The sequence below is a fragment of the Moschus berezovskii genome, chromosome 15 (assembly GCF_049115385.1).
Source record: "Moschus berezovskii isolate FMDL1 chromosome 15, NW_MosBer_1.0, whole genome shotgun sequence".
Classification (NCBI taxonomy): Eukaryota; Metazoa; Chordata; class Mammalia; order Artiodactyla; family Moschidae; genus Moschus; species Moschus berezovskii.
The window spans coordinates 22,499,544-22,526,284 of NC_142474.1; the positions used below are offsets into that span (position 1 = coordinate 22,499,544).

Sequence of the window (26,741 nt, forward strand, 5' to 3'; positions counted from 1 at the left end):
GACATACAGTCTGAGATGTGTAGGGGTGAAATACCAGTATTAGTTTAACACTTTTAAATGGTTCTGGGGAAAAATGCATACATATGTATAGAGGGATAAAGCAAATGAAGCAAACTAATAGCAATCAGGAAGAAAGCAGGCTGGCTGCAGTACTCCAATTTTTCTGTAGGTCTGAAATTTTTTCCAAAAAATAAAATATATATTGAAATAAAAAAGGAAAAAACTGCACCACCGTGGACTTTATTCAGCAGACCTAGGTCCCCAGGTGATCAGGATGGTAATCAGCTGGTTCAAATTTTTGGTATCCTTTCTTATCCATTCCCAAATAACAATAAAGTAAATGTCTGCACAACTTCTAGAAGACAGTGTGGTGATAATGAGGCAATTAATAAGGCTAATCAATGATTCACTCTCAAGAAGCCCAAGGGGGTAGAGGTGGGAGGGGAGAATAAGGTGTGTCCCTATGTACCAAGACAGCAAACATTAACTAAACAAAGAAAGCCATAAAGAAATTACAATCCAGTTTTTTCAAATATTATTTATATAAATTATTATCAGGTTACAAGTAGCAGAATTTGCAGGCTACCTTCACTTTCTCTGTTGCATTTCCATGTATCACTTTATAATAGGTCAAATGTTAAGAGACAGCATGGATAATCAGCCAAGCTAAAAGTCTACCAAAGCCACAGGAATAAGTATCTTCATTTTGGCTGTGAGTGAGATGCCAGAGGCAAGTCTATAGATAGTTTCATCAAGATTGTAAGTAGTATCTACTATCAAATGTCAAAAGCAAAGGATAATAATGAAGTACCAGAATGCAGCCATTATTCACTAATTCATTCATTAAATACGCACTTATTGACAAGTCACTTTGTACATTACCCAAGTGGATAATGAAATAAATAAGACCCACTCTGCACCCTCAAGTATACAGTCTCACTGGGGGAACCAGACAAGCAAACCATGAACTCAAGAATATTAGGAGGTGATGTACAACTCCAATGAGCAAGCTGCTAGGAAGACTGGGCAACGTAAAGGCACATGCAGGTAAGAGAACGTGCCGAGCACAACAATCAATGCATCTCAGACATGGGCTGCAGACTAACAGAACACCCCTAAGCTTAAAGCAAATTCATACAACGGAGTTCACTTGGAAAATTAAGATATTGAACTCAGTTCAAATATTCATTAAGCATGGACTATGCCAAGAATTCTGCCGAGTCAAATTACAAAAACAAATGAAACTCAATTCCTTTCCTTTAGGTGTATGTAGAAATAGTATTTCTCCTTCCTCTTAAAAGAGAAACATTCCATTAACAAGCACATTTGTAATACATATAATACGTACAACTGTAACTATACAAAATTACATATAATTATAATACATAATATATAATAGAAAAATGCCATTAACAAGCAATTAAGATTAAGGAACCTAAAGGAATATCATAAAGGTTACCACTTATTTAGGACTGACTCTGTCAGGTATGCACACACAACGATAAAGAAGGGTTATATATGTCCCAGGTTACAGAGGTAGGTATTGAACTCAGGGCTATCTCTTCCAAGGCTCAGTTTCTAACTTTACATGATGCTGCCTTTTAAAGTCTGAAATATTACAAATAAAAATACAGAAAATAGTACAGACACGGGAACACAAGATACACATGTGTATCTACAGATCAAGATTTATGACCACAGGTTATACAGCTGTTGTTTGTTCATGACTTCATTTTTAATAAACAAGTATCAAAACAAAACTAAAACAGAAAATTTTATGGACTACTGCAATTTATAACTACATTATGAATGATTAGAAGGATTAGCATCAGATATTCAGTTTCATCCTTCACCATCAACAGGTCAACTATGTCTAAATTAGGAGTCAGCAACCACCACCACCAAGCCAAATCTAGCACACTGTTTGTTTTTATAAATAAAGTTTTATTGGAACACACCTATGCCCATTCATTTGTGCATTACCTGTGGCTGCTTTCCCACTTCAACAGTAGAGTTGAATAGTTATGACAGAGACAGTGTGGCCCACAAAACCTAAAATATTATCTGGCCCTTCACAGAAAAAAAATCTGCCTACTCCTGGTTTAAATGATATATATCACAACGGCAGAAAGGCACTTAGCCTGTTCAATTCGCTCTACTTAAGCTTTATTGTGAATTCTACCTGATTTCTCTCTGAAAGTAACTAGTGTCACTTGGTAAATGCTAATGAGTTTTTGAATTTCCACAAGTATTTTCAAATTTCAGTTATTTTCTATAGAGTAGGTCTTACTGAGCTGTCCAGTAATTTATCCTTCACAACATTATTACAAACAAATTCATAATTAAGCACATTTGCAATTACCCTCACATATACTTATCCCCCTATTGCATATACTCTGCAAAGATAAAGACAAGGAAAAACATTACAGACACAATAGCTGATATGACTAAATATTTAATAATTCCTAATACCCTGTTCACACTAGATCATCTCTCAATGTGCCATTTCAGAACAACGGCAGCATCCCTCGCCTGCCTATTAGAAATGCAAATTCATGGGCCTCATTCCAGACCTACCAGGTAATCCTTATGAACACTAAAATTTTAAGAACCACTGCACTAAAGGAGAATTTACATGACTTACCTTGAGTGTAAAAAGGCTGATTCGGCCAGGTAGTTTATAAAATAACCCCTCTCCTCCTCTGGAATTGGAATGTAGCATGGCATTAAGACATGCGAGAGGGGATGTCCCACTGTAAAAACATACAAGGATGGAAAAAGGTCATACAGACCAAGGTATCTACTTATTCAAAGATCTTGTACCCTTCAACTCATTCTTAAATCAAGAAGAACAGAAAGAAATATAAAACATCCCACGAAAAGAATTCTGTTTTGAAAGTGGCAAAGGAGTAGCACATGAAATTCACATAAATCACACCCAGAGAGCTCTGGGATAACAGGTTACGTGATATCTCTACTCCACACCTGATGATTCTTAAGTGCCTTTTGACAATATGAACCAAACTCTCAAGAAATTTAGAAACACTGCACATATTTTTCAGGTACACTCAGGAGTTTTGAAAAAAAAAAAATTACCCAATATTTTTATTTACTCAAAATTTTTAAAATTAAATTTTAATGCTATAGAAACAAAACCAGGATTCCGTTTGAACCTGCACATCATGCTCAGAAACTGCCACATAACATTTTTAACACCAAGACCAAGCATCAGTGATGCTGTCCTGAGAAAATAAGCATATTTTTTTTCCAGTTAAATTCTTTTTTAATACACACACAAAAGGAATAGTATGTCATTTGCTTTTTCTCAGTTGGGAAGGGGGAAAGATGCATTTTATATCTACCCAGGAGCAATTCTTTAAATTTGAATATAAAAAGTCCAATGGATTTAGTACGCAATAATGTTCAACCATTAAACCAAAAAAAAAAGAGATAGCATCTTAAATTGTTTCATGGTCCCGGCTACAACAGAAGGCTGCAAAACAATGACAACTCGAGTGAGTTAGAGACTACTCACTCAATCTTAAAAAGAAAAACTGTCAAAAATACAGACAAATGCCCATTATTAATATTAACTGAGTTTGGCACTAGCATGTTAGTACTAGGGTTTACCTGTGCACCTTCTTGTCCCTCTCCCCAGCAGGATAAATAAATATCAATATCTTAAGTAATGCCTCTCAGCATTTTTCAAAATTAGAGGCCCTAATTTATGTCTTGTTAAAAATAAATTTTGAGTCTAAAAAAGTTATCAAAAAAAAAAAAACTATTACTTATTCAGCTTTGGAACACCCTGGACGCTAAAAAAAAAATTTTTTTTCACCAAGGACCAATCTACCAAGGACCAATCTCTATAAGTAACCTTGTGCAGAATCTGGTGTGTCAAGTGGGTGTGCTAACATCTCTGCAACAGGGGAAGGCATGCTGGCAGAGTCTTTCTTCCAACAGCGTGACTCCTACACACTATCCCTCTGTCTACAAATTACAGAGCTGCTCACTCATCACGAGCCACCATGACCACTTCATAATTCCTGTAAGAGCCAGAAGCAGAAACAAGTTAGGTTCTCAATTCCATCTGTCCCAAAAGGACTAATTTACCTTCTATAGGCATAGTGGTCCAACAGCAGTGCAGACAGCGGCACGATGGGAAATAACCCATAAAAACAAAATAAAACAAAAGATGCAATTACAACACTACACCGTGCATAGGTAGTATTTAAATGAAGTACATGATCCAGACAACCCCAACCTTCCCTCCCCACAAAATGTCAGTTTGAGAATGCTTGAACTGACAACTGGAAAGTGAAGATCTTTTGATCCTAAAAGATCAATTTAAGTAGCTAAAGCTTAACTAGCAAAATATATGCTGACTTTTCTTAATCTCTAAGAAGGAACTGCTGTGCTCTCCTCTCCCACTTCAATTTTGAAAAAAAGGTTGGGGTGAGCAGAGAAAGGATTCAGGACAGTCCCTGGTTTTTATTTGTGCCTGCAATTCTTTTTGTGTTTCCAATTTGTTGCTTCTCTAGGAAAAATATAGGATAAGAAAATCAAGGTCATCTCCAAATTTAGCATGCTCATAGCAGGAATGGCTAGAATCAGTACGGGAAAAAAAATCAATGAGTTTTATGATGATTGGATCACCCTTCTCTGAGCCTAAAACAAAGAACTTCAGAGATATGGTACAGATAGAAGGATAGTTTTAGACATGATGGAGCAAATCAGTCTGTTCCTTCTCTACTACTGACATCTGCAAAACAGAATACAAGAGAAAACATGCTGACTCCTTACACAAAAAACAAGCTCCACGTTGAAATGTATAGTAGAGCAAGGATAGGGAAACCTGCTGCACCTCTGACGAAAACCAACGGAATTGCAGCCACTCCCGCCCTCCACCCAGAGGACAAACGACACAGAGACAGCTCCACACTACCAGCAAACACGTGTGTATGTGAGCACACAATATGCATCTGTGGACTTTCTCATTCACTACCTAACTGCAGGAAGACATGAGCTCTCTAAAACCCTCACATTAAGCAACAAGAGCCATACAAACCTCATTTCCTTTAGTCCTTCTGCCTCTATGACCTGCAGAATCTGTTTGGGTGTCATCGGAGCATCCGAGTAGTTTTCTAGTACCTGAAAAAACAGAAATGTTCTGATTTCAGTGTGCAGTTCCCATTTATATCCATCACTATATACATGGGCTACAATTCTGCTATGAGGTACCAGTGCTGACATCTTAGTTTTTTCACAGTCAAAATTACTTCTGAAACCAAATTACACATATATCTAACATATATCTAACTAGTTGCTGAAAGTGACTACAATTAGAAGAAATACTCTAATTTTCAATTCTGAAAATACTCATCCTCTTAGCATCCATGTTATAGTATGTGGGGCCTGCCCAACTTTAACTGCCACTTAACCTGATGCTGTGAATACAGCTAAACTAGAGAATATATAGCACTATAAACTGTAAAACAGAACTGCATTCAGGCTTCCCTTCCCAAGCCAGTTTGATTAGTTACAATATTTTAATCTTTTTTTTTTTTGGGGGGGGGGTGCAGCTTGCCTTGCAGGATTAGTTCCCCAACCAGGGACTGAATCTGGACACTCGGCAATGAAAGGATGGAGCTCTAGCCACCGGACCGCCAGGGAATTCCGGGTACCTGTATTTTCTCAATGATGACTTTCGCCACTGGGTTGTGGAATTCTGGTGTTAATTATTAGTACAGGACAATTTGCCTTTCAGCAATACAATGCGCTACGATTCTATATGACTGGTGCAAGCAAAACAAGGAGAAATGGAACATCCCATTTATATTAGTGACATCTATAATTAAGCCCCAGCAACAATGTCTTAGTGAGCAACCAGAGCTCTCTCACTTGAACAAGCTGAGTTGTTTTAGAAATTTTATCCTTTTCAGGGAGGAAAAAAGACAGGCTGTCAGTATCCCTGTACCATCTCTAGCAGTGCAGCTGCTGAGGTTACACCAAACCACACCAACGTCTTGCAGTCATTTAACAGCCCTAACAAAGTACTGCATGGCTGTGTCACAGATAAAATGCAAAGCAAGAAGCCTAACAGGACTGCTGCAAAGGTTCTCTCTGTGGAAGAACACGAGTTCTAAGTGATAAAGAAGTCAAGTTTTGGAGAAGCAGGTGCTGAAACAAAACCCCTATTTCCTATGGTCCCATTCTTAATCTCTGTTCAGTGTTTACATTCTCCTTGGGTATCATTATCATCTCTCACAGTTTCAACACTAGCAAAATACTGAATTAACTCCCAAATCTCGACCTCTTGCCCGGATTTCTCCCTAAGCTTCAGGCCCCAGATAGTCAGTTCGGTACTGGACATCCCTCATGACCATCTCCTCTCTTCTGATATTCCTCTCCTTGGTTGGCAGTCTGTCTCATCACCTAATTTGGAAACCAAGGCATCACCCTTCACTCTCACCTGTCCCCCAGTTCTCCCAGCCAGTTTATTTCCTTTAAAAAAATATTTTGCTTTTACTTTATTTACTTGGCTGCACCAAGTCTTAGCAGCAGCACTCTAGATCTTGAGTTGCAGCATGCAAACTCTTAGCTGCAGCATGTGTGATCAAGTTCCCTGACCAGGAGCCGAAACTGGGCCGCCTGCATTGTGAGTGCGAGGTCTTAGAGCCACTGGACCACCAGGGAAGTCCCCCCACAGCCAGTTTCTGATCCGACTTGACACAACAGCCTCTTCTCTAACATCCCTGCTTTCCTCAAATTCATTCTTACTCCGCTGCCATCCTTCATTCAAGAAATACATGAAATACTCTGCGCGAGGAACAATTTTAGAAATTCATCAGTAAAAAAAGACCAAAGCTCTGCAGAGCTTAACCTGCTATAGCCTGAGGCCAGTCCAACAAAATAAACCTGCCCTCATCACTTTCCGCATTACAGTCCTTCGACAGCAACCTATTTCCATACAGCGAAAGCTGAAGCTCCAGAGAGGCCACTGGCCCACTAGAAAAGCACAGGTTTTAGAGGCAAACAGACATGGTTTTAAAAATTCAAATTCTGGTCTTCTAAACCTGGGCAAAGAGTTGTGCTGCACAGAGTCGGACACAACTTGGCGACTGAACAACCAAAAAACCTGGGCAAGTTACCTATCCGCCCTGAGTCTAGGTTTCCTCACTTGTGAAGGAAGGATACTGAGGCCTTCTTCTCAGAGTTGTTGCAGAGATAACGGAGTAAGTGCCTACAGTGCCAGACACAAAGGAGATGTGTGCTGGCCAGGCATGCCAGACCCTCACAATCTGGTCTCTGCCTGGCTCTCTGATACTCCACAAACTTTATGTTCCAAATACGATGTGCAGGTCTACTTAATTCCCACACTCTCCACCCTGCAGATAAACACACACACACACACACACACACTCTCCTATTTTTTGTTTCCAGCTCCTGCTTTTGTCCTCTGTGAGGAGTCTAACTCCTACTCACCCTTCAAGATTCAGTTTGGAAAGCACCTTCCTCCAAGAAGCCTTCTCTACCCTCTGCCAGATAGTTGTGTCTCTTTTCAGTGCCCCATAGTTGCACAACACATATAATTCATCTTCCAAAGCAGGACACTTCAGAGTAAAAGGAGGAACTATTCATAATGATGCAACAGTAAGCAGAAATCAGGATGTCCATTACCATTTATACATCTACGTTGGCACTTACCATGCCTGTAATGAAATTCTACTCACCTGTTAGAGAAGGCTTAGACCTTCTCTAACCCCAGAAAAACCATAAGCTCTTCAAGGGCAGACCTTATCCATCTCTGTAATTTCCAAGAACCTAACTGCCAAGTTAAGCAGCACTGATGAACAAACCCACAATACAAGCTACTAAGGTTCACTGCCACAGATATGACTTCTTTGATACTAATTGTGAGCTGAGCTAGAGAATTTTTTCAAAGTAATTTTTTTTTTTAAGAAGCATGACTCAAAAATTAGTTACCAATTATTTAAACAGCAGTCTGGAAGAGCCTGAGAATCTAAGACAGAGGAAACAGACTCTCTATAGGGAAGTTACATCAAAAGATACAAGGTATTCACTTCTATTAAAACTGTATATGCCTTCAGCTTCTAGTGTAAGAAGTAAGAACAATTCAGCAGTGTTCTATCCCCACCCTGTCTTTCTAGAGCATACAAAAAGTATCTCTTTTCCAACTTCAAAGGGGGAAAAAATGTTTGATGTAAGAATGGTCAGTCATGAATCAAAGGGAAGATAAAGCATGCAATGAAGAGTTTCTCAAAGCCAGGGAGAATCCATTTAAGGGCATTCAATATAAAGGGAAATCCATTCAGCTATTTCTCCCAAACAAATTGTTTCTAACGGCAGGAGGATTTAGACCCACCCAACCACCTAAAGTCTACTCCCTACATCTAGGAAAAACAATACTAGCAAGTGTTAGAAGAATATCTACTTCTCAACAACATAATTAACAGCTGCAAAAAGCAATCTCCTGGGATTTACTACACTACTGAAATAGTCCAGAAATCTCTTCTTTGCTACCAAAATAGCTTAAAAAGGGTTCCTGGTATCATTTTAACCACCAAACAGAGCAAGGTCGGGAGCAATAGGAAACTGCCCCCAAGCAAGTGCATCTTGATTGCCACAGCAAGCACTCCAAACTCACCTGTCCAAAGAGTACTTAGAACTAATCTACCCTCCTATCATTACAGCTCACGCTTCTCTCTATCCAGTGTGAGCACTCACAAACTCTCCAGCACTTGGTTTGTTAAAGCATTTTTTTTTCCAAATGAGCACAGAAATCTTAAGAGCTCCCCCTCACCCACCAACTGGTCCATCCAAAGGGACAGAAAATCCTAAACAAAAAACAATAAAAGATACACAAAACCACACACCATATTCCCACAAGTTGTCTTGCAAGAGTTTAAGAGCATAAGTAATTCCCAGTAGGAAATACTATTTTTTAACGAAGAATCATAAAAGAAAAAGAATTTACTGGGGACAAACTGGCATGAACTGAGCCAATGATAAAACAGAAACAGCAACCTGGAACTGGACTGTAGATGACAGTAAACTCAAGAATCTAAAGAGGCTTAATAGCGGACCCCTGAATTCCCAGAGTCTTTCAACTAGGAAGAGCCAATGGAGCTTTAAGACAGGCAGACTTTAGAATTCTGTCAGGACATAAATAACACAGGATTTAAAGGTACTTTCACCTACCTCTAACAAGTAAAAACTCTGGCAAGCAAATTTCCTTTTGGTGCCCAGAGTCATAAACACCTGCAGAAAAGAAACTCAGAGGAGAATTTCAATGAACAGCCTCAACCTCCAGGAGAAAGCGAGCGTGTCCTTCTGGCTCTCACTACTCTCCTCTGGGCCTATATCTGTTTCCAGGTGAAGCAATGCTGGAGAAATCCTGAAATTTCCAAGAGATCCTGAAAACTAACCAAAGGTTCCAAATTTGACTGCATCTGAAAAACATACTTAGGTACTTCAAAATCTTCAAATTGCACATGCCAAACCAAAACAAAGTAACTGAAGCACAAAACGTCAACATACAAACTAATTGCTACTTCTGTTTCTTGGGCAAAAAAGGTCTGAGAAAGACCATCAGGTACACCAGTGAAATTTCTCCTACACACCAAACAGCATTCCCTCTTTTAAGTCAGTAACTTCGTTTTAAGGCTCCAACAAAGAAACGAGTGTACCACAGATTTGTAAAAACCTCCAACACATATTCATCTTTTCTGCTCAACACCTCTGAGGCAGGAACCTCACTTCCCAATAAAATTAAAGATTAGAAGGCTGAGCTTCATGCATCATTAAAAGTGAATTACAGCAACTACATATAAACTACAGGGTGTGAAGACACAAGGATGCTATCTGCACTATAACCCTGCTTTGTGACAGTTCTAAGAAGTGACATCTCTGAGACAAGTGTAACCTGTTACTATTGTCATCAGCAAGATTTTATAAGAACATGTCTCGAAGTGTCTTCACTTTTTGGGTGCAAATCCAGAGAAACATATTTCACTTGCAAGTCCTCTGACATTTTGGGACAACAGAAGATTCACAAAAACCCCATTACCAGGCGGCTTCAAATACTCAAATTACTCTCTCCTTTGCTAAATCCTCAGTGAGCAGCATCTTCAGAGACACCTGGTCTTTGTCCAACACTTCATGTATACATGCAAGAGGACACTAAGGAACAGAGAACACAGGCAAACAGTCTTTACAAAGTGCAGTTAGCTGTCTGCAGACTGCCTGTCTTCGGGCTAGCTTGTGGACTCAGGTCAGCAGATCTCAAAGTGTGGTCCGTCGGTCACCTGCATTACAACCAACCTGAGAAGCCGGTCAAAATGAAGATACTCAGGTTCTACTCCAGAATCTCAAGACTCAGTAGGTCTTAAGTAGGGCCCTAGGATGAACATTCTTAACAACCTCCCCAGGTGCCCCCACAGGACACTAAAGTTTGAGAACGAAGGCTCAGGGTTCAGGCTGGGAGTGAGCCTTTGCTTCCCTCCACACACCGGTTTAGATTGCGAAAGCTCAAAATGCCACTCGCGTCCTTCAGACTGGGGGGGCTCTTTCTCATCCCTAGTCAAACACACCACCCCACTGCCCACCAGGAAGCGAGGGAGGAGCTTCCGACCCTTCCCGGAAACCTAACTCCCCCGAATGCACAAACGAAGCTTCCCCAGACCCCCTAGACGCTGCCAAATAGTGGGGGAGGGGAGGCTGGGGCCCCGCCGCCCAGAGGAGGAGGAGCCGGCCCGCCAGCTCGCCCCTCCTCAGGAATTTGGGGGGGTGGGGGGGACGTGCAGAAAAAGGCGCCACATCCGACCCGGCGGGGGACCTCTCCCCACCCAATGCCTTAGGGGGCTGTCCCGTTCCGGGAGGAAGGCGGCCCGCCCCCTCCTGCAGTGGGCAGGGCTTCGCCCCTCCCCCTCCCCGCGGGGGTGCTCGGCAAGCCCACCCCCCCGACCCCCGCCGAGCCCCCCTCGGCGGCCAGCCTCACCAGGCGCGCGGCCTCGGCCCACGTGCGCTCCTTCCTCCTCTTCTGTTTGTCCCTCATCCTCCTCCTCCCCGTCGGCGGCGGCGGCTCCACGCGGGACCTCCGGGCGGGAAGGGCGGCGGCGCGGGGCTGGGGCGGCGGCGGCGGCGGGGGGCGCGTGGCGGCGGCGACGCGCGAGGACTCGGGTGCGGCCGGGGAGAGGGGGCGGGCGCGCGGGGACCGGCTGGCGCGAGACCCGGCGCGAGGGCGGCGGTGGGGGAGGGGTGGCGGCTCCACGCGCCCGCGCTGCGTCAGTCGCCCGCGGCGGCGGCGGCGGCGGCGGCGGCGGCGGCGGCGACGAAGGCAGTAGCCCCGCGATCGCTAAGGAATGCGGCGGCTCCGCATAACCACGGGGTCAGAGGTCACGGCTCCGGCCTCCGCTTTCCCGCTCTGCTAAGAGGCCAAGACCCGACTGGCGGCGGGGCGGGAAGGCGAGACTCGGCTTTCCCCTCGGCGCCCGGGTGTATGCGTGTCTGCCGTGGGTGTGTGTGAGTGTGTGTGAAGAGTGAGGAGGGGGAGTGTGGGGTTTTTTTTTTTTTTTTGAACAAAAACAAACCGAAAGGGCGGCTGGGAGTCGTAGTCCCGGCTGCCTCTCTGGCCTCCCCCGCTCCGGAAGAATATGGCTGCATGAAACTCTTGGACCACACTTCCCGACGTGCCCCGCGTCCCGTCTTTTCCGCCCTCCCCTCCCTTCCTCCGCCCCGCGCAGAGCTCGGTAGGGAAATGGGGGACGGGCAGTTGTTCGGGGAAGGGGCTGGGCGAGTCTCGCGAGGTGCGGGAACTGGTTGGGGGCCCGAGGCATTGTGGGAGGTGATGCTGGGAAGGGGCGGTGGCCGGCTGCCCCCCTACCCCGAGCAACGTTTAACCCCTTCGGCGCGTCTCGTCTTCTGGCCGACGCGCGGCTAAGGGTGGGAATAGAGAACTAGCAGCTCGACTCCCAGCGCCCACTTTTGCCCCTCTCCGCCTAAGCTGTTCTCACTGACACTTCTTGTAGGTGACTAGAGACAGGACTTTCCCTTTTGGTCCTCCCCTAAATGACTCACTGCCGCATAATAATGAGACAGAAAGACGCCTATACCAGTAAAACGGTTATTGCACGATTGATGAACCTAAACAGTTCCCCATTTCCTCCTGTGCTTTCATGCCGCTGTACGTTTGCAAAAGCTGCACCCGCAGCCTACAGCGTTCTTACCACCTGGTGAACTTGATGATAAGATTACGGGTAGTGTAAAGAACTTGGACTTTGGGGCCATACTTACCAGAATGCACCTGAGACCTTTTTAGAAGCACTACCCCAGAGGGAACACAGAACATGGAGTCAAAAGAACCTAGAGCCGAATCCTGGCTAAACCATTCCGTGGCTATCAGTACTTTTGAGATGAAAATCAGCATAAAACACCTAGCAGGTTGGAAGAGGGTGTGCAGGGGGAACCCTGACATTAGGTCCGCATAATTTGGCTCCTGCCGTAGAGTAAGTGTTTAATAATTGGTACAGGCTAAGAGACAATGAGCAACGTACTTAAACTCTCCAAGTTTTGGTTGCAGAAGCATGAAATGAAATGAGGTTCAGAGTACCCAACACATAGGTTTTCTGTGCCTATTTATTGAATCGGTCAACTGTCCAGAAACATCGCTAGAATCAATCCTAAAGTGGATAATGGCCAATTCTTTAAAATTAGAGAGGAGGTGTCACTGGTCACATTTGAAAGGATTCCCGCGGTGAGAAAGCACACCTTTCACTCCCTGGGGTTAGCACACGGGAGAGCCAGTGATGAGGGAAGATAAACAGGGTGCTGCCCACGTGGAACATCATGGAGTTCAGTGCCCCTCTTTCAAATTCTCATCACACAAAAAGGCTTTCAGGTCCAGTAAACAAAATCCTGCAAGGTGAATAGACTGTGCAAGGTAAAATAAGGCATGGTTTTGTTGGGGTTTTTTTGGCTGCACCACATGGCATGTGGGATCTTAGTTCCCTGACCAAGGATGGAACCTGTGCACCTTGAAATGGAAGCACAGAGTCCTAATCACTAGACTTCCAGGGAATTCCTAAGCATGTTTTCTAATCTTCTGTCCCCTTCTAACTTCACCACAATGCAGGGAAAGAAGAACCCCACTTCCATGATGAAAAAAAGTGTTTGACCTGACTTTTTACAAAAGGGTGATGGTGGTGGTAGAGGTTTAATGTATAACCTTTGACAGGTCATTTGGCATGTTTAAAATCTTTTCTTCTTGAGTAGCTTCATCCCACTACCACCCCTGCCCTGCTGACCTCCAGGGAGTCACTAGAGAAGATTTATTCTAAAATGTACACATTTAGTATAGGTACTGTGGTTGGCAGAATAATGTTCTTGTTGCCCCCCCCCTCCAAAGAAAAGAAAAACTATGCTCTGCTCTAGTCCCTGGAACCTGTGAATATGTTATATTCCATGGTAAACAGGACATTGCAGATGGAATTAAGGACCGTAAAATAGGGAGATTATCCTGGATTATATGGGTGAACCCAGTGTAATCACATGGACCCTTGAAAAGGAAGGCAAAAGAGATGCCTTAGAGAGAAATGGCAGAAAAGAATCAGATTGGAAGCTTGAGAGGAAGTCAACCCAGTGTTGCTGAAGGGGTCATGAGCCAGGAATGTCAGAAGCCTTTAGAAGCAGAGAACAAAGCCCTGTCCACAAGTAATGGGACCTCAGTTCAACAGTTGTGGGGGACTGAGATTTCATAACCTGAATGAGCCTGGAAACACGTTCTCCCCACCTCCCCATCTCTCATCCTGCAGAGAGAAGTCTAGTCCTGCTAACAGGCTGATTTTAGCCAGATCAGAGAACCAGCTGACCCACACAGTCCAGACTTGTGACCCATAGAAAGTGTAAGACAGAATGTTGTTTTAAACCACTAAACCTAGTAACTTTTTATAATAGCGAAAGAAAGCTAATGCAGGGACTGTGGAGATACCTAATTTTTTTCCTGGCTCTCAGTTGAGTCAAGCCACAGGGGAATCCAGATGTGAATGTTTCAAGGTCTCTGCCCTTGCATAATCAAATAGAAACTAATGACAACATCATAGTTAAGTGTGAAAAGAGTATGTTCAGAGGACTCTGCAAGATGTGTGTTAAGAGAATTGGCTTTAGTCATTAAACCTTAAGTAGCTGTCATTTTTTAAAAGTTAATAAGACTCATGAGTATATTCTATTATCAGAAACACCAAAAACAAGTCTATATATATATATATTTTTTTTTTTTTGGTGTGTTTTTCTGTTTTATCACAGTGCTTTTATTACAAAGTTTCTTTGAAGTCAACACAGGTGCCAGAGGACAGTATAAGATAAACAGGTCTGATATTCAGCCCTGCCCTGTTTGGGGATGAGTCAGTGTTTTCAAACTGCACAGTTATGAGCAAAGCACACATTCAGGAATCAAAATAGCAAACACACCACCAGCAAACCTACGCATTCTCAAGAGGACACATATACCCTAGGAACCTCTCACTAAGAGATAATGTATTGCCACTGACTGGATTTTGGCAGGCCTAGGTTTGAATCTCCCTGTAGTCATTCTCCACAGCTGTGTGGTCTTGGTCAAGCTGTGAAACCTCTCATTGACTCAGAGTCATCATTTGGATAATGGGGTACATAAACTCAAATGGGTGGAATTAGGATTAAGTGGGATCTTTGTAGAGAGATCACAACGGACTCACTGGAACACAGCAGACTCACTAAAGGCCATCAAGAAGGTTTGAGTCAGAAGTGTAAGAAGTGCCTCCTTTTTATACTTCAGTGAACCAAGCCCTGGAACAGAGTTTGCCACACATGTTCTCTCCCAATGATTCTGTCCCCATTTTCAAATGAAGTTCAGAGAGGTCAGATTATCTCCTTCAAGTCCCAGGGAGATAACACAGGCTAAACTTCCAACACAGCAGATGACTCACAAATGTGCATCTCTCCTGGTTTCCCGCCACAGTTCATTTTTTGTATGACTTTTGGTTTAGTGTCTCTGCTCTTGTTAGCATCTTCTTGGGTTCATCATCACACTTTCAACATCCAGCACAGTCTTGGCATGTGGTAGGCACTTAATCTGTGGAATTAATGACTTTACTCAATAATTACTGTATTGGACAAAATCCCTAAGTACTACTTATGAGCCCTGTATAGTATTTGGAATCTGCCCAGGCAGAATTGGTAAACAGGCAGGATTCACCCAAACCTATCTATGCAAGCTGTAAAGATGCTTAGGGATGGGGGAACTTCATCACTACACTGATTCAGCTTACCTGCCTTTCAACATCATTTAAATCAATTCCTGTTTTTCAGTCTCCCATGAGGCTGAAAAAGGTGTTTAAATCCCAACTGTTAATATTGGTTACTTCTGGTTTGTAAGACTACATTCAACTGGGGGGGGGGGAGAGTGCGTTTTACAAAGTATTACATTTTTTTTAATTGGGAAAAAAAATTTTTTAAATGTATTTGGCTGCTTTGAATCTTAGTTGCGGCACGTGGGATCTTTATTGCCGCTAGCAGGCTCTCTACTTGCCAAACTTGGGCTCCAGAGTGCCTGGGCTCAGTTGCCCTGAGGCATGTGGGATCTTAGTTCCCCATCCAGGGATTGAACCTGCACCCTGCATTGGAAGGCAGAGTCTTAATCACTACACCACCAGGGAAGTCCCGAAAAAAATTATTTCTCATCTAAACCACAAAACAGAGCGTTTAGATTCAAGTGGCAGATCTAATGTTTTTCACTTCCTTACAGTTGTCTGTAGTTTCCAAATCTTCTAGAATGAGTGTGTGCTCAGTTCAGTTCAGTTCAGTCGCTCAGTCGTGTCCGACTCTCTGCGACCCCATGAATCACAGCACGCCAGGCCTCCTTGTCTATCACCAACTCCCAGAGTTCACTCAAACTCATGTCCACAGAGTCAGTGATGCCATCCAGCCATCTCATTCTCTGTCGTCCCCTTCTCCTCCCGCCCCCAACCTTTCCCAGCATCAGAGTCTTTTCCAGTGAGTCAACTCGTCGCATGAGGTGGCCAAAGTATTGCAGTTTTAGCTTCAGCATCAGTCCTTCCAATGAACACCCAGGATTGATCTCCACTCATACTCATTTGAGTATGATGAAAAAGTAAAGTTTTTCATGCTTAACAATGTAAGAACACCTTTTTTTTTTTTGGCTGAGCTGTGCAACTTGTAGGATTTGGGATCTCAGTTTCCTGACCAGGGATTGGACCCAGGCCCCTGCAGTGGAAACACAGAGTCCTAACCAGTGAACTGACAGGGAACTCCCAATAATACATCTTTCCATTTTACTTTAGGGGCTTTCCTGGTGGCTCAGTTGGTAAAGAATTCACCTGCAATGCAAGAGACCTGGGTTCGATCCCTGAGTTGGAACGATCCTCTGAAGAAGGAAATGGCAATCCACTCCAGTATGCTTGCCTGGGAAATCCCGTGGGCAGAGGAGCCTGGAGGGTTACAGTCCGTGGGGTCATAAGAATCTGACACAACTGAGCAACTAAACCATCACCACCATTTTACTTTAAAAGATCTGTGGGATCCCCTCCTAAACTGGCTTCAAAGGATGACCTGAGTGAATTTTTACCAAAATTGTAGATAAGAACAGCATACGGCCTAATTCTTTAAAATTTTCAGATGGCAATTTCTGAAATTCCCACAAAGGAACCCATCCCAGTTTTCAGTCTCTTTAATGCCAGAGAGTTGTACCCATATCTACCATAAATCTTTCTCATGTTAATTTAAGCCATTTCCTCCATTCTTTCTCTGTGAAAAAGGAAAAGAAACTTTAAAGTGCATTTTGACACCAAAATTCTAAGAGTGGCGCTAATTTGTTGAGACTGGTAATGGTTAGTTCTTTATTTGCTATTTTTTTGTACTGAAAACATTAACTTACACACTGCACCAAATGGCTTTTCTTCCTCGTCCCCTTTATTGATTGCTAATAATCAAATGTGAAGTCCAGGCTTGGATAAATGGCTTTCACAGGCCTTAACTCTTGAGTAGCACAATGACCATGTAAGCTGAGTCAGAAAACTGGCAAGGCCGAACTTTCCCAAGATCACACAGTTGTCAGTGGAGTCAAGATTTAAACGGACAGCTCCTTACTCCAAATTCCTTCTAAGGCAGTGTGTAGCCAGCCTCCAAAATGGCCCCCAGTGATTCCCAGCCCTGACAGTCACATCTGTTTTAGTCCCTCCTATTCTGAGTAGGGCTAAACTGTGAAGCCAGCTGGGTACTTTGGAAATGGCCATGTGTGGCTTCTGGGGTTCGGTCATAAAAGACACTGCAGCTTCTGCCTTGTTCCCTCAGATCATAAGCTCTAGGGGAGGCCAGGCACTATATCATGAGGACACTCAGGCAGCCATATGGAGAGGTGATGTCTACACCGCAGGTAGCCCCAGACAAGCTTTCAAATGACTTCAGCCCTTGCTAACATCTTGAAGAGATCTATCTCATAAAAGATCCACAGCCAGGATCACCCAACCAAGCTTCTCCTGGATTCCTGATCCACAGGAACGGTCAGATAATGTTCCTTGTTTTGGTCAGATAATGTTCATTGTTTTAACTCCCTAAATTCTGAGGTCATCTGCTACACAGCAATACATAGCAATAGACAACTAAGAAAATGCCTTCCTCCTGCTTAGCTTGTACATTTTGTGAAATTTAAAAATCAAGGAACCCTCCTTCCAGAAAAACTTATACTTATTTAAACAAAATTCTTTATAGAATTTTAACATGTGCCCAGACCTCCTAAAGCCAACATAGTAATACTAATCATGGTGTTCCCCTTTCCTTGAAGGCTCAGAGAAGTAAAACCACTTGTCCCACCTCATGGAGCCACTAACATGCCAGAGCCAGGATTGAAACCCAAGTAACCCAGCTTTCCCTGGAGAAGGAAATGGCAGCCCACTCCATTGTTCTTGCCTGGAAAATTCCATGGACAGAGGAGCCCCTACAGTTCATGGGGTCGCAAAGAGTCCGACATGACTGAGCGACTGAGCACAGCCCAGCTTTGCACATGGCTCACACTCTGCCAGCTTGCTCCTCTGCTCTCAGGCCCTAGGTTCAGAACCACTGCTCTAAGCTAACTAACCCCACCCCTTCTCTTATTTCTGTACCCTACTCCTTTACTGACAGCAGTTGCATTTCTGTGACCCCATTTTAATTGCAGTTCCTAAGTGATTCATTGTGTATTAGTTCCCACCAGAGAGACAGAGTCAAGGTCACTGACTCTGAGGGCCCCCTGGTCTGATGGGATCATACACATGGAAACTTAACTGTACACCACCATCAATTTTGGACAAGGATTCAGTAATAAACTCTGGGAGGGCAGACTTCACAGAGGTGGCGATACTCTGGTTCTTGAATGCCGAGAGAAAAAAGAGGCTCAAGGGAATTCTTTGTAGAAGTGACAGTGGATATGATGGGCACAGGGGATGGCAGCCTCCACATGTGTGAAAGTGCAAGTGTGTTCAGTTGGCAAGGGGGCTAGCAGTTCAGTGGGGCAGGAGAAGACGAGGTCAAGGAGGTGGGCTGGGGCCTAGTAGGGGGCATGAGGGAGAGACAGGAGATCCCCATGCTGAGGAGTTCTGATTGTCTCCTGTAACTCCCAAGAATCAACAGAGCTCTGAGTAGAGCTCAGATACTCACTCTTACCCAACCCTGTGGCTCCAGACCCAACAGCATAGGACCTGACTCAGAGCAGATGCTCTTCACTGAATGGATTCATTCAAGGGGGCCTGGGTGCTAACACTAGTCTGCCCTGGAGAGGGACGCGTTGGGTGCAGAGTCATCCTGGGCTCCTCCTGGAATATTTCTTCAGCAAGGCTTTTCCTGCTGCTCTGTACTCAACTAAGTCCTTTACACTCCCATAGCACCCAAAACTCCCTTCAAAATGTAGTGAGGAAAAATAGTTAATGTAATTCACTCTTGACCCTAATGATGACTTCCTCAATGTCCGCTCCCAAATTAGACTGTCAGCCAGATGAGGTCAGGGACTGCAGGTCTATTTGCTGTCCTGCCCTGTGTCCTAGAAGAGAGCCTCTTCTATTCCAGAAAAGAGTAACACAGCGTGGGGCACCTTCTTTAATTGGCATTGGTAAGTCTGTACTGATACAAGCCCTATGCTGAGCCCTGGGGACTAACAGCCCAATTAGACACAGTTTCTGCATTAGCAAGATGGATTTCAAGTGACAGAAAACCAAGGGATGGAAACCTGGGGTGCTCCCAGAGCTGAGAGAAGGGAATGTCTCAAAGCTGATACTGTGCAGGGAGAAATTATTCCCCATATCAACAATTACAGCTACTTTGGGTGCAACATAAACATTTATAAATGACTAGATATAGAGAACAGACTGGTGGTTGCCAGAGGCAGGGTGGACAAAATGGGTAAAAGTGATCAAAAGGGACAAAGTTCCAATAAAATAAGTCCTGGGGATATAAGGCACAGCATGGTGATAATAGTTAATAATACTGTATTGTATATTTGAAAGTTGCTAAGAGAATAGGTCTTAAAAGTTCTCATCACAAGAAAAAAGATGGTGAGAGATGTTAACTAGACTTATTGTGGTGATCATTTTACAATATATACAAATACAGAATCATTATATAGCTGAAACTAATATGTCAATTACCTCTCAATTTAAAAAGTGAATAACTTTTCTTATGTACTAAAGAATTCACATTCACCAAAATGACAGCAAAACTTATATCATCTGGAAATAAAGTTAACATAAAATTGCACCTCTTATATGAAGAAAACTATAAACTCTTCCAAGGAGCATAAAGTCTCGTACCCATAAAGAGCACAACTTGCCTCGGACTGGAAAACGCTATAACATATGGACATTCATTATCTGAAAATTAGCATATCAAGTAAATGTCATCCCAATCAAGATCCCAGGAAGATTTTATTGTTAAAGTGATCCTAAAATTCAACTGGAAAAATAGATGCATCTTTTTCATAACAAAAAGACTGAACATTTACTGACCATTTACCATGTGCCAGACTTGCTATGCATCATTTCATCTCATCCTCACAAAAACACAATAAGGTAGATACTGTTACAATTAACTTTAGACAGATGAAGAAGCAGAGTTTCAGAGAGAAAAAAAAATTGCCTGAGATTACACAGCTTGTGGATGGTTGACCTGGAATTAAAGCTCTGGCTGTGTTGTCCCTGGTGGCTCAATGGTAAAGAATCCACCTGCCAATGCAGGAGACACAGGTTCAGTCCCAGGTTCAATCCCTGATCCCTAGAAGATCCCACGTGCTCGTGCGCCACAACTACTGAGCCTGTGCGCTAGAGCCTGGGAGCCTCACTTACTGAGCCCACATGCTGAAACTACGGAAGTCCGAGCACCCTAGAGCCTGTGCTCTGCAACAAAAGAAGCCACTGCAATGAGAAGCCCGCATACTGCAACTGGAGAGTAGCCCCTGCTCGCCACAACTAGAGAAAAGCACGTGCAGCACCAAAGACCCAGCTCAGCCATAAATAAATAAATGAGTAAATTATAAAGCTCAGGCTGGCTGAATGAACAGAAACTCTGTGAATTTAACCACTCCACTCCACCGCCATATTGCCAAGAAAAGTTTGAGGATGAGTTGGGACTTGTTCTGCCAAATATTAAAATGTACCTACACCAACTAAAACAGTGCCATTTTGAAAACTGAACTAACAGACCTATTAGACTGAACAGAGTATAGGAATAGAGCCAAATGTATAAGCAATTGCAGTGCACAGGAAAAGTAACATGTCATATTGGTGGAGAAAAGATAGAAGTCAATAAACAGAACAGGACGTTTGGGTAGCGACCTGGAGAAAAATTAAGTTGGCGCTCCATCTCTCCTTAAATCTAAATTTCACCTCTTAGATCAAGGTATGTATGTATGTAAACAATGAAATTTGTTTCTTTTTTGGGAAGAAATAAGTGACTATTTTTATAATCTGGAAATGGAAGTATTTCTAAACATGTTTAAAAAAAATTTTTTTTAATCCATGAAGTAAAATCAAGTCAAGATTTGACTTAAAAAAAAAAAGATTTGACTTCATAAAATTAAAAATTCATATTTGGCAATAAAACACCACAGACAAGGTTAAAGACAGCCAATGCAATGGAGGAAAATATCTGTCACATTCATGACAAAGAGTTCCTAAAGTCAATAGGAAACACCCGAACAGAAAAATAGTCAAATAACAATGGCCTAAACAGGCAATTAACAAAAGGAGACTCACAAATGGAAATAAGTACTTGAAAGTATTTTCCAGTTCATTAGTAACCACAGATAGAAACAAAATTGAGACACCATTTTTCAACAGGTCAGACTGGCAAAGATCAAAAAGATTGGCAGAACCTAGTGGTTAACACGGAGAAAGCAATGGCAAGCCACTCCAGTACTCTTGCCTAGAAAATCCCATGGATGGAGGAGCCTGGTAGGCTGCAGTCCATGGGGTCGCTACAAGTCAGACATGACTGAGCGACTTCACTTTCACACATTGGAGAAGGAAATGGCAACCCACTCAAGTGTTCTTGCCTGGAGAATCCCAGGGACGGGGGAGCCTGGTGGGCTTCCGTCTGTGGGGTCGCACAGAGTCGGACATGACTGAAGTGACTTAGCAGCAGCAGCAGCAGTGGTTAACAAGGCTGTATGCAAGTGGGCACAATTTATGCTGGTGGAAGCACAAATTCATAGAGTCTACTTTGGGAGGCAGTTTACCAAAATGGAACAAAATTATAACGGGAAAATTCTTTGCTAGTCATTCATTTACAGTGATTTATCCCAGGAAGGACGTTAAGTGAACAACGATCTATGTATGAGGTTGCTTAATACAGTGTTGTATAGGGACCTCCCTGGCAGTCCAGTGGTTTGGACTCCTTGCTTCTACTGTAGGGTTTGATCCCTGGTTGGAGAACTAAGATCCCACGTGCTGCATGGTGCAGCCAAAAAAAAACAGTGTTATATAAAACAGAAAATAATCTGGAAATTACTTCAATGATCATCTATAGTGTTAAATAAATTCTGGTGATTCGCACAATAGATTACTGGGAAGTGATTAAAAATGAAAATATAAATCTATATTTATTAACTGAACATATGTGTATAACATTATTGAATGAAAACAGGGCAGGTGTGTACTGTGGACCCATGTATATTATGAAGGTCAAACTAAGAGTTTGCATAAAGAGATATCCAAAAAATTCACCATCAGCTATAGGAAATGGAATTTCCAGTGATATGTATTTCCTTAAATGTTTTTGTATTGTTTCAATGTTTTATCATCAGAATATATGATTTTTATAATCAGAATATTCAATAAAGCTTTCTGTATTTTGATTTTAAAATGGCACTTAGCACTTATTATACAACCTAGGAACTTAATATTATCACATTTATCATATGTCAATCCTACAAGGAAGGTATTATTCATTCATTTTACAAAAAAGGGAGACAATCCAGTGCTCAGAAAGTTTAAGCAACTTGAAATGGGAATGTCAGGATCTGAACACAAGTTTCTTGTGTTGACACAAGAGTTTGACTGACACAAGAGCTCTTTCCATAACGCTTCACTGTTACTAATAATTAATATTTATTAATATTTTAATTATATATGCCTCTTGAATCTGCCTGCAATGCAGGAGACCAGGGTTTGGTTCCTGGGTCAGAAAGATGCCCTGGAGAAGGAAATGGCAATCCAATTCAATATTCTTGCCTGGGAAATCCCATGGAGAGAGGAGCCTGGTGGGCGTAGTCACGACTTAGTGACTACAGCACCATTGTGTGTCTATTAAGTGCCCGGTGCTTGATGGATGTTTTCTTTAACCTTCCAGCAAACTCTGAGAGCAGCAGGGTAGGTATTAACCCTCCTCCCAAAGTGCAGTACTTGCTTCAGGTAGAAAGTGCTAACGCAGGTTTGCTGTTGCCGTGCTGTGCTTAGTCACTCAGTCATGTCTGACTCTTTGCAACCCCATGGACTGTGGCCCATCAGGCTCCTCTGTCCACGGAATTTTCCAGGCAAGAATAATGGAGTGGGTTGCCATTTCCTGCTCCAGGGGATCTTCCTGTCACAGGGTTCAAACCCACGTCTCTTGCATTTCCTACATTGACCAGTGGATTCTTCACCCCTGCGCCGCCTAGGAAGCCCAGCTCCAAAACCTCTCTGTTCCAATTTGCCACATTTCCTGCTTATCTGGTAGAATACTGTCTACACCTTGAAAAATTTTGTGCCCTGAAGTCTTTGCTCCTCCACAGGTCCTTACGTCTCTATCTTGTAGCTCTTTGGTTAGATCATAGTGGCTCAGATGGTAAAGAATCTGCCTGCAATGCAGGAGACCCTTCAATCTCCAGGTCAGGAAGATCCCCTGGAGAAGGGAATAGCTACCCACTCCAGTACTCTTGCCTGGAGAATTCCATGGACAGAGGAACCTCGTGGGTTATAGGGGTCACAAAGACTTCGGCAAGATTTAGCAACTAACACTTTCACACTGAGTACTTATATAGAGATTATGCATTTGACCATAATGCAGATGTTTACTTTTACAATGAAGTATTTAAACAAGAATGTTGAGAAGTCTTCATTTATCTGCTAATTTGATCACTGAGTTCAGAAGCCTTGGGCTCTCCCCTGGTGGACTAAAACCAAGGCAGCCAGGCTTCAACACAGTGTAGCACAGAGTGCTGTGGGCCTTTCCATTCACGCTGCTGACCACACCCCTCCCAGGTTTTTCATCGCAAAAGCCTAAGCATCGGGACTGGCCCAAAGTGGCATTCAGTTAATGGCAGCTGAAGGGAGGAAACAAGAACACTCTGCCTGAGAGACAGAGATTTCAACCAGGCAACTCGAAAGGGGCCTTGGAGGCTGAGTGAAATTTAATTGAGCAAAGATGAGGGTAGGCTTGGATGAAGGCAACGTGCTTGCAGTCTCCTGGAGAACCACCTCTAGACAGTGCTGTCCACGGTTTCAAAGTGCTTTCCTATAATAATCACAACAGCTTCCGTTGACAGAAGGCTTGCCTCATGCCAGGCGCCAGGTGCTTTACATCTCTGCTTTCTTATTCATGTATTTTTAATGTCTTATGATTACTATTGTCTTTATGATTAATATTTACTTGCTGTCTCTCTCTACTAGCTCCACACAAGCTCCAGGGAAGCAGGGTTTTTTCCCTGTTGTGTTCAAAACAGTGCTTAGTACTGAACAGGTTACTGAATCCTCCACAGAGCCCCACGAGGTAAGAACTTTCGCCCCCATTTTACAGATGGGCAACCTGAGGCTCAGAGGGGACAAGTGACTTTTCCAAAAGTAGAGATCCCACAAGAGGACAAGACTAAAAATACATCTATGATCTCTCTCTCCATTACCACTGCAACTGCCTGAACCCAAAAATGTCCAGTTGGCCGCAATGTTGGGAGCTTCCACCTGCCTGCTCCTCACTTAACTAGTAATGATAACAGTCTTGCAACACTGACTCCTCCCTCAACACTTGCTACTACACACCAGGCACTCTTCCCAGTGCTTCACATGGTTTAAGACTCTGAGCAACTTAGGAAGTGCTAGATATGATGCCTTTATGGCAGTTGAGGAATCTGAAGCCCCAGGGAGGTCAAAAACCTTTGCAATAATCATACAACCTGTCAGTAGTGAGTTCAGAATCCAGCAGTCTGGGCCCAGCGCCCATGCTTTTCACCCCTGGCCACGATGCCTCAGCAAGATGGCGAGCAGGCGGGGAGAGCTGGGATTTCCAGAGCACTTATGAAGGCTTCCCTGGTGGCTCAGATGGTAAAGCATCTGCCTACAATGTGGGAGACCTGGGTTCGGTCCCTGGGTTGGGAAGATCCTCTGGAGAAGGAAATGGCAACCCACTCCAGTACTCTTGCCTGGAAAATCCCATGGATGGAAGAGCCTGGTAGGCTACAGTCCGTGGGGTTGCAAAGAGTCAGACACAACTGAGCGACTTCACCTTACCTTACCTTATGAAGGCCAAGGCCATTCTGCGTGGCAACTATTAGACACGCTCTCCTGTTTTTCTTCATGCTCTCTTTTCAACCTCACAATCACCCTGTGAAGTTACAGAGGAGAAAACTGGAGTTCTGAGCACCGGACAGATGAGACAGAGTCCATTAGTGGTTGCCTATGGCTTGTGTGGTGGGGAGGAAACGGGGAGTGGCAGTTAATGGGTTTGGGGGTGATGAAAATGTTTTGAAATTGATAGGGGTTGATGATAACACAACTGTGAATATACTAAAAACCAATGAATTATATACACTTTAATGGGCAAAATGCATGATAGGGGGATTATATCTTAATAACGCCTTTTATCTTAAAGGGGGGGCATCAAAGGAAGTGGCAGGGGTGGAATTTCCACCTGCTTCAGATCAAAACCTTTGGAACCGCTGTTGCCTCTTCTTTGTCTCTCACTTCTCACATACAATTATCAGCAATCAGCGTATATCCTGAGGCGTGTTCCCACTTCTCCCCACTGGCTCCCACTGCCTGGTCCAAGCCGCCACCTCTTCTCCAAACCACCACACCCCTTCTAAGCAGTCTCCTTCCTCTCCCCTCACTCTCCTCTGTTCTCCACAGAGCAGCCAGAGGGGTCCTATTAAAGCATTCCTGTCAGAGTTCCCTCTTTTGCTTAAAAGCCTCCAGTGGTCTAAAAATAAAATTCATTTACAATTCAGCATTGCCCCCCTCCACCTGCCCCTGCCCGCTGGCCACACTTGTCCTCAAACACACCCCGGCCTCCAGGCTGCTGTACCTCGGTTCCTCTTCCCTGCAATACTCTTGATCCTGGCACCAGAAACCCATGCTTGTTCCCCAGTTTCACGCAGGGCTCTGTTCAAACGGAAAACATGCTGCAGAGAAGCCCTGGATGACCTCGCAGCCTAAGCCAGCCACCAACCCCTGTGCATCTCTCTCTCACCCCTGCCCTGTCTTGTCCTTCAGGGCACCTTTGGTTAACCAAAAGTTCATACTTTTGGTGAACCACCTGTCTCCCCCACTAGAACGTGCCACCCCTGGGAGCAGGAGCTTCATCCTGGATCCCTGCAACTAGAACAATGCCCCCACCTAGTAGACACTCAAAAAATGAGAAAGGATCTGACACCAAAGTGCTGGCTCCTCACTGCCCCAGATCAAGCAAAGAAGACTCATCACCACGTTTAACACACCGCCCACTGAAAAGTCTACAATCCCCTCACTGCACCCCATGAGTGCCGTATCTGAGCCACTGATCACTTTGAAATGTATGTATTTGTGCGGGATGATAATTCCCTACGAGACTGGGAGCTCCAGAAGGGCAGGGCCCTGAGTCGTATGTAGCCCTTGACATCTGGCATAGAGTGCTGAACAGCATTTGGTAAATCTTTTGGTCACTGGCCAAAGAAGATAAATTTCAAAACCAATGGCAGAAGTTTAATTTCTCTGTTCCTAAACGTAGCAAAGTCACCACTTTCCATTCTATTGCTTTGAAAAATGCCTCAGCCCCATTTCCAAGGGAACTGAGTCACAGTCAACCCTTGGAATTCCTTGGGTTCTGAGCTCTGCCAGGGAAAGCTCCTTGCAGAATGGAGTTTGCCAACTGAGCCCAGAAAAACCTGTGTGAACAGCAGGCACACTTAAAGCAGCACTTGGTGAAACTGATTCCTGTTATCTCGGGGAGAAACACAGGAGCAGGAGAGACTGGCTTAT

The 26,741-nt window shown here is 43.6% G+C and overlaps 2 protein-coding genes across 4 annotated transcripts in view; both read right to left on the reverse strand.

Annotated features, from left to right (window-relative positions):
- ASXL1 (ASXL transcriptional regulator 1) overlaps window positions 1–11,571 on the reverse strand; it is a 65,358-nt gene extending 53,787 nt beyond the window's left edge. The window contains exons 1-3 of one of the 2 annotated variants that reach the window (XM_055435335.2): window positions 11,021–11,571; window positions 5,069–5,151; window positions 2,645–2,753 (exon numbers count right to left, since the gene is read on the reverse strand). In XM_055435335.2, the coding sequence (XP_055291310.2) occupies window positions 2,645–2,753; window positions 5,069–5,151; window positions 11,021–11,077 (249 nt within the window). In that variant the 5' untranslated portion in view covers window positions 11,078–11,571. Of the gene's footprint in view, window positions 1–2,644; window positions 2,754–5,068; window positions 5,152–9,222; window positions 10,042–11,020 lie in introns of those variants that run through there. The other variant, XM_055435345.2, reaches the window with a different exon arrangement.
- A 2,718-nt stretch (window positions 11,572–14,289) lies between these two features.
- Window positions 14,290–26,741, reverse strand: part of KIF3B (kinesin family member 3B) — a 57,111-nt gene continuing 44,659 nt past the window's right edge. For both annotated transcript variants that reach the window (XM_055435367.2, XM_088843856.1), the window contains one exon: window positions 14,290–15,127. In XM_055435367.2, coding sequence (XP_055291342.1) covers window positions 15,079–15,127 — 49 coding nt within the window. In that variant the 3' untranslated portion in view covers window positions 14,290–15,078. The remainder of the gene's footprint in view (window positions 15,128–26,741) is intronic.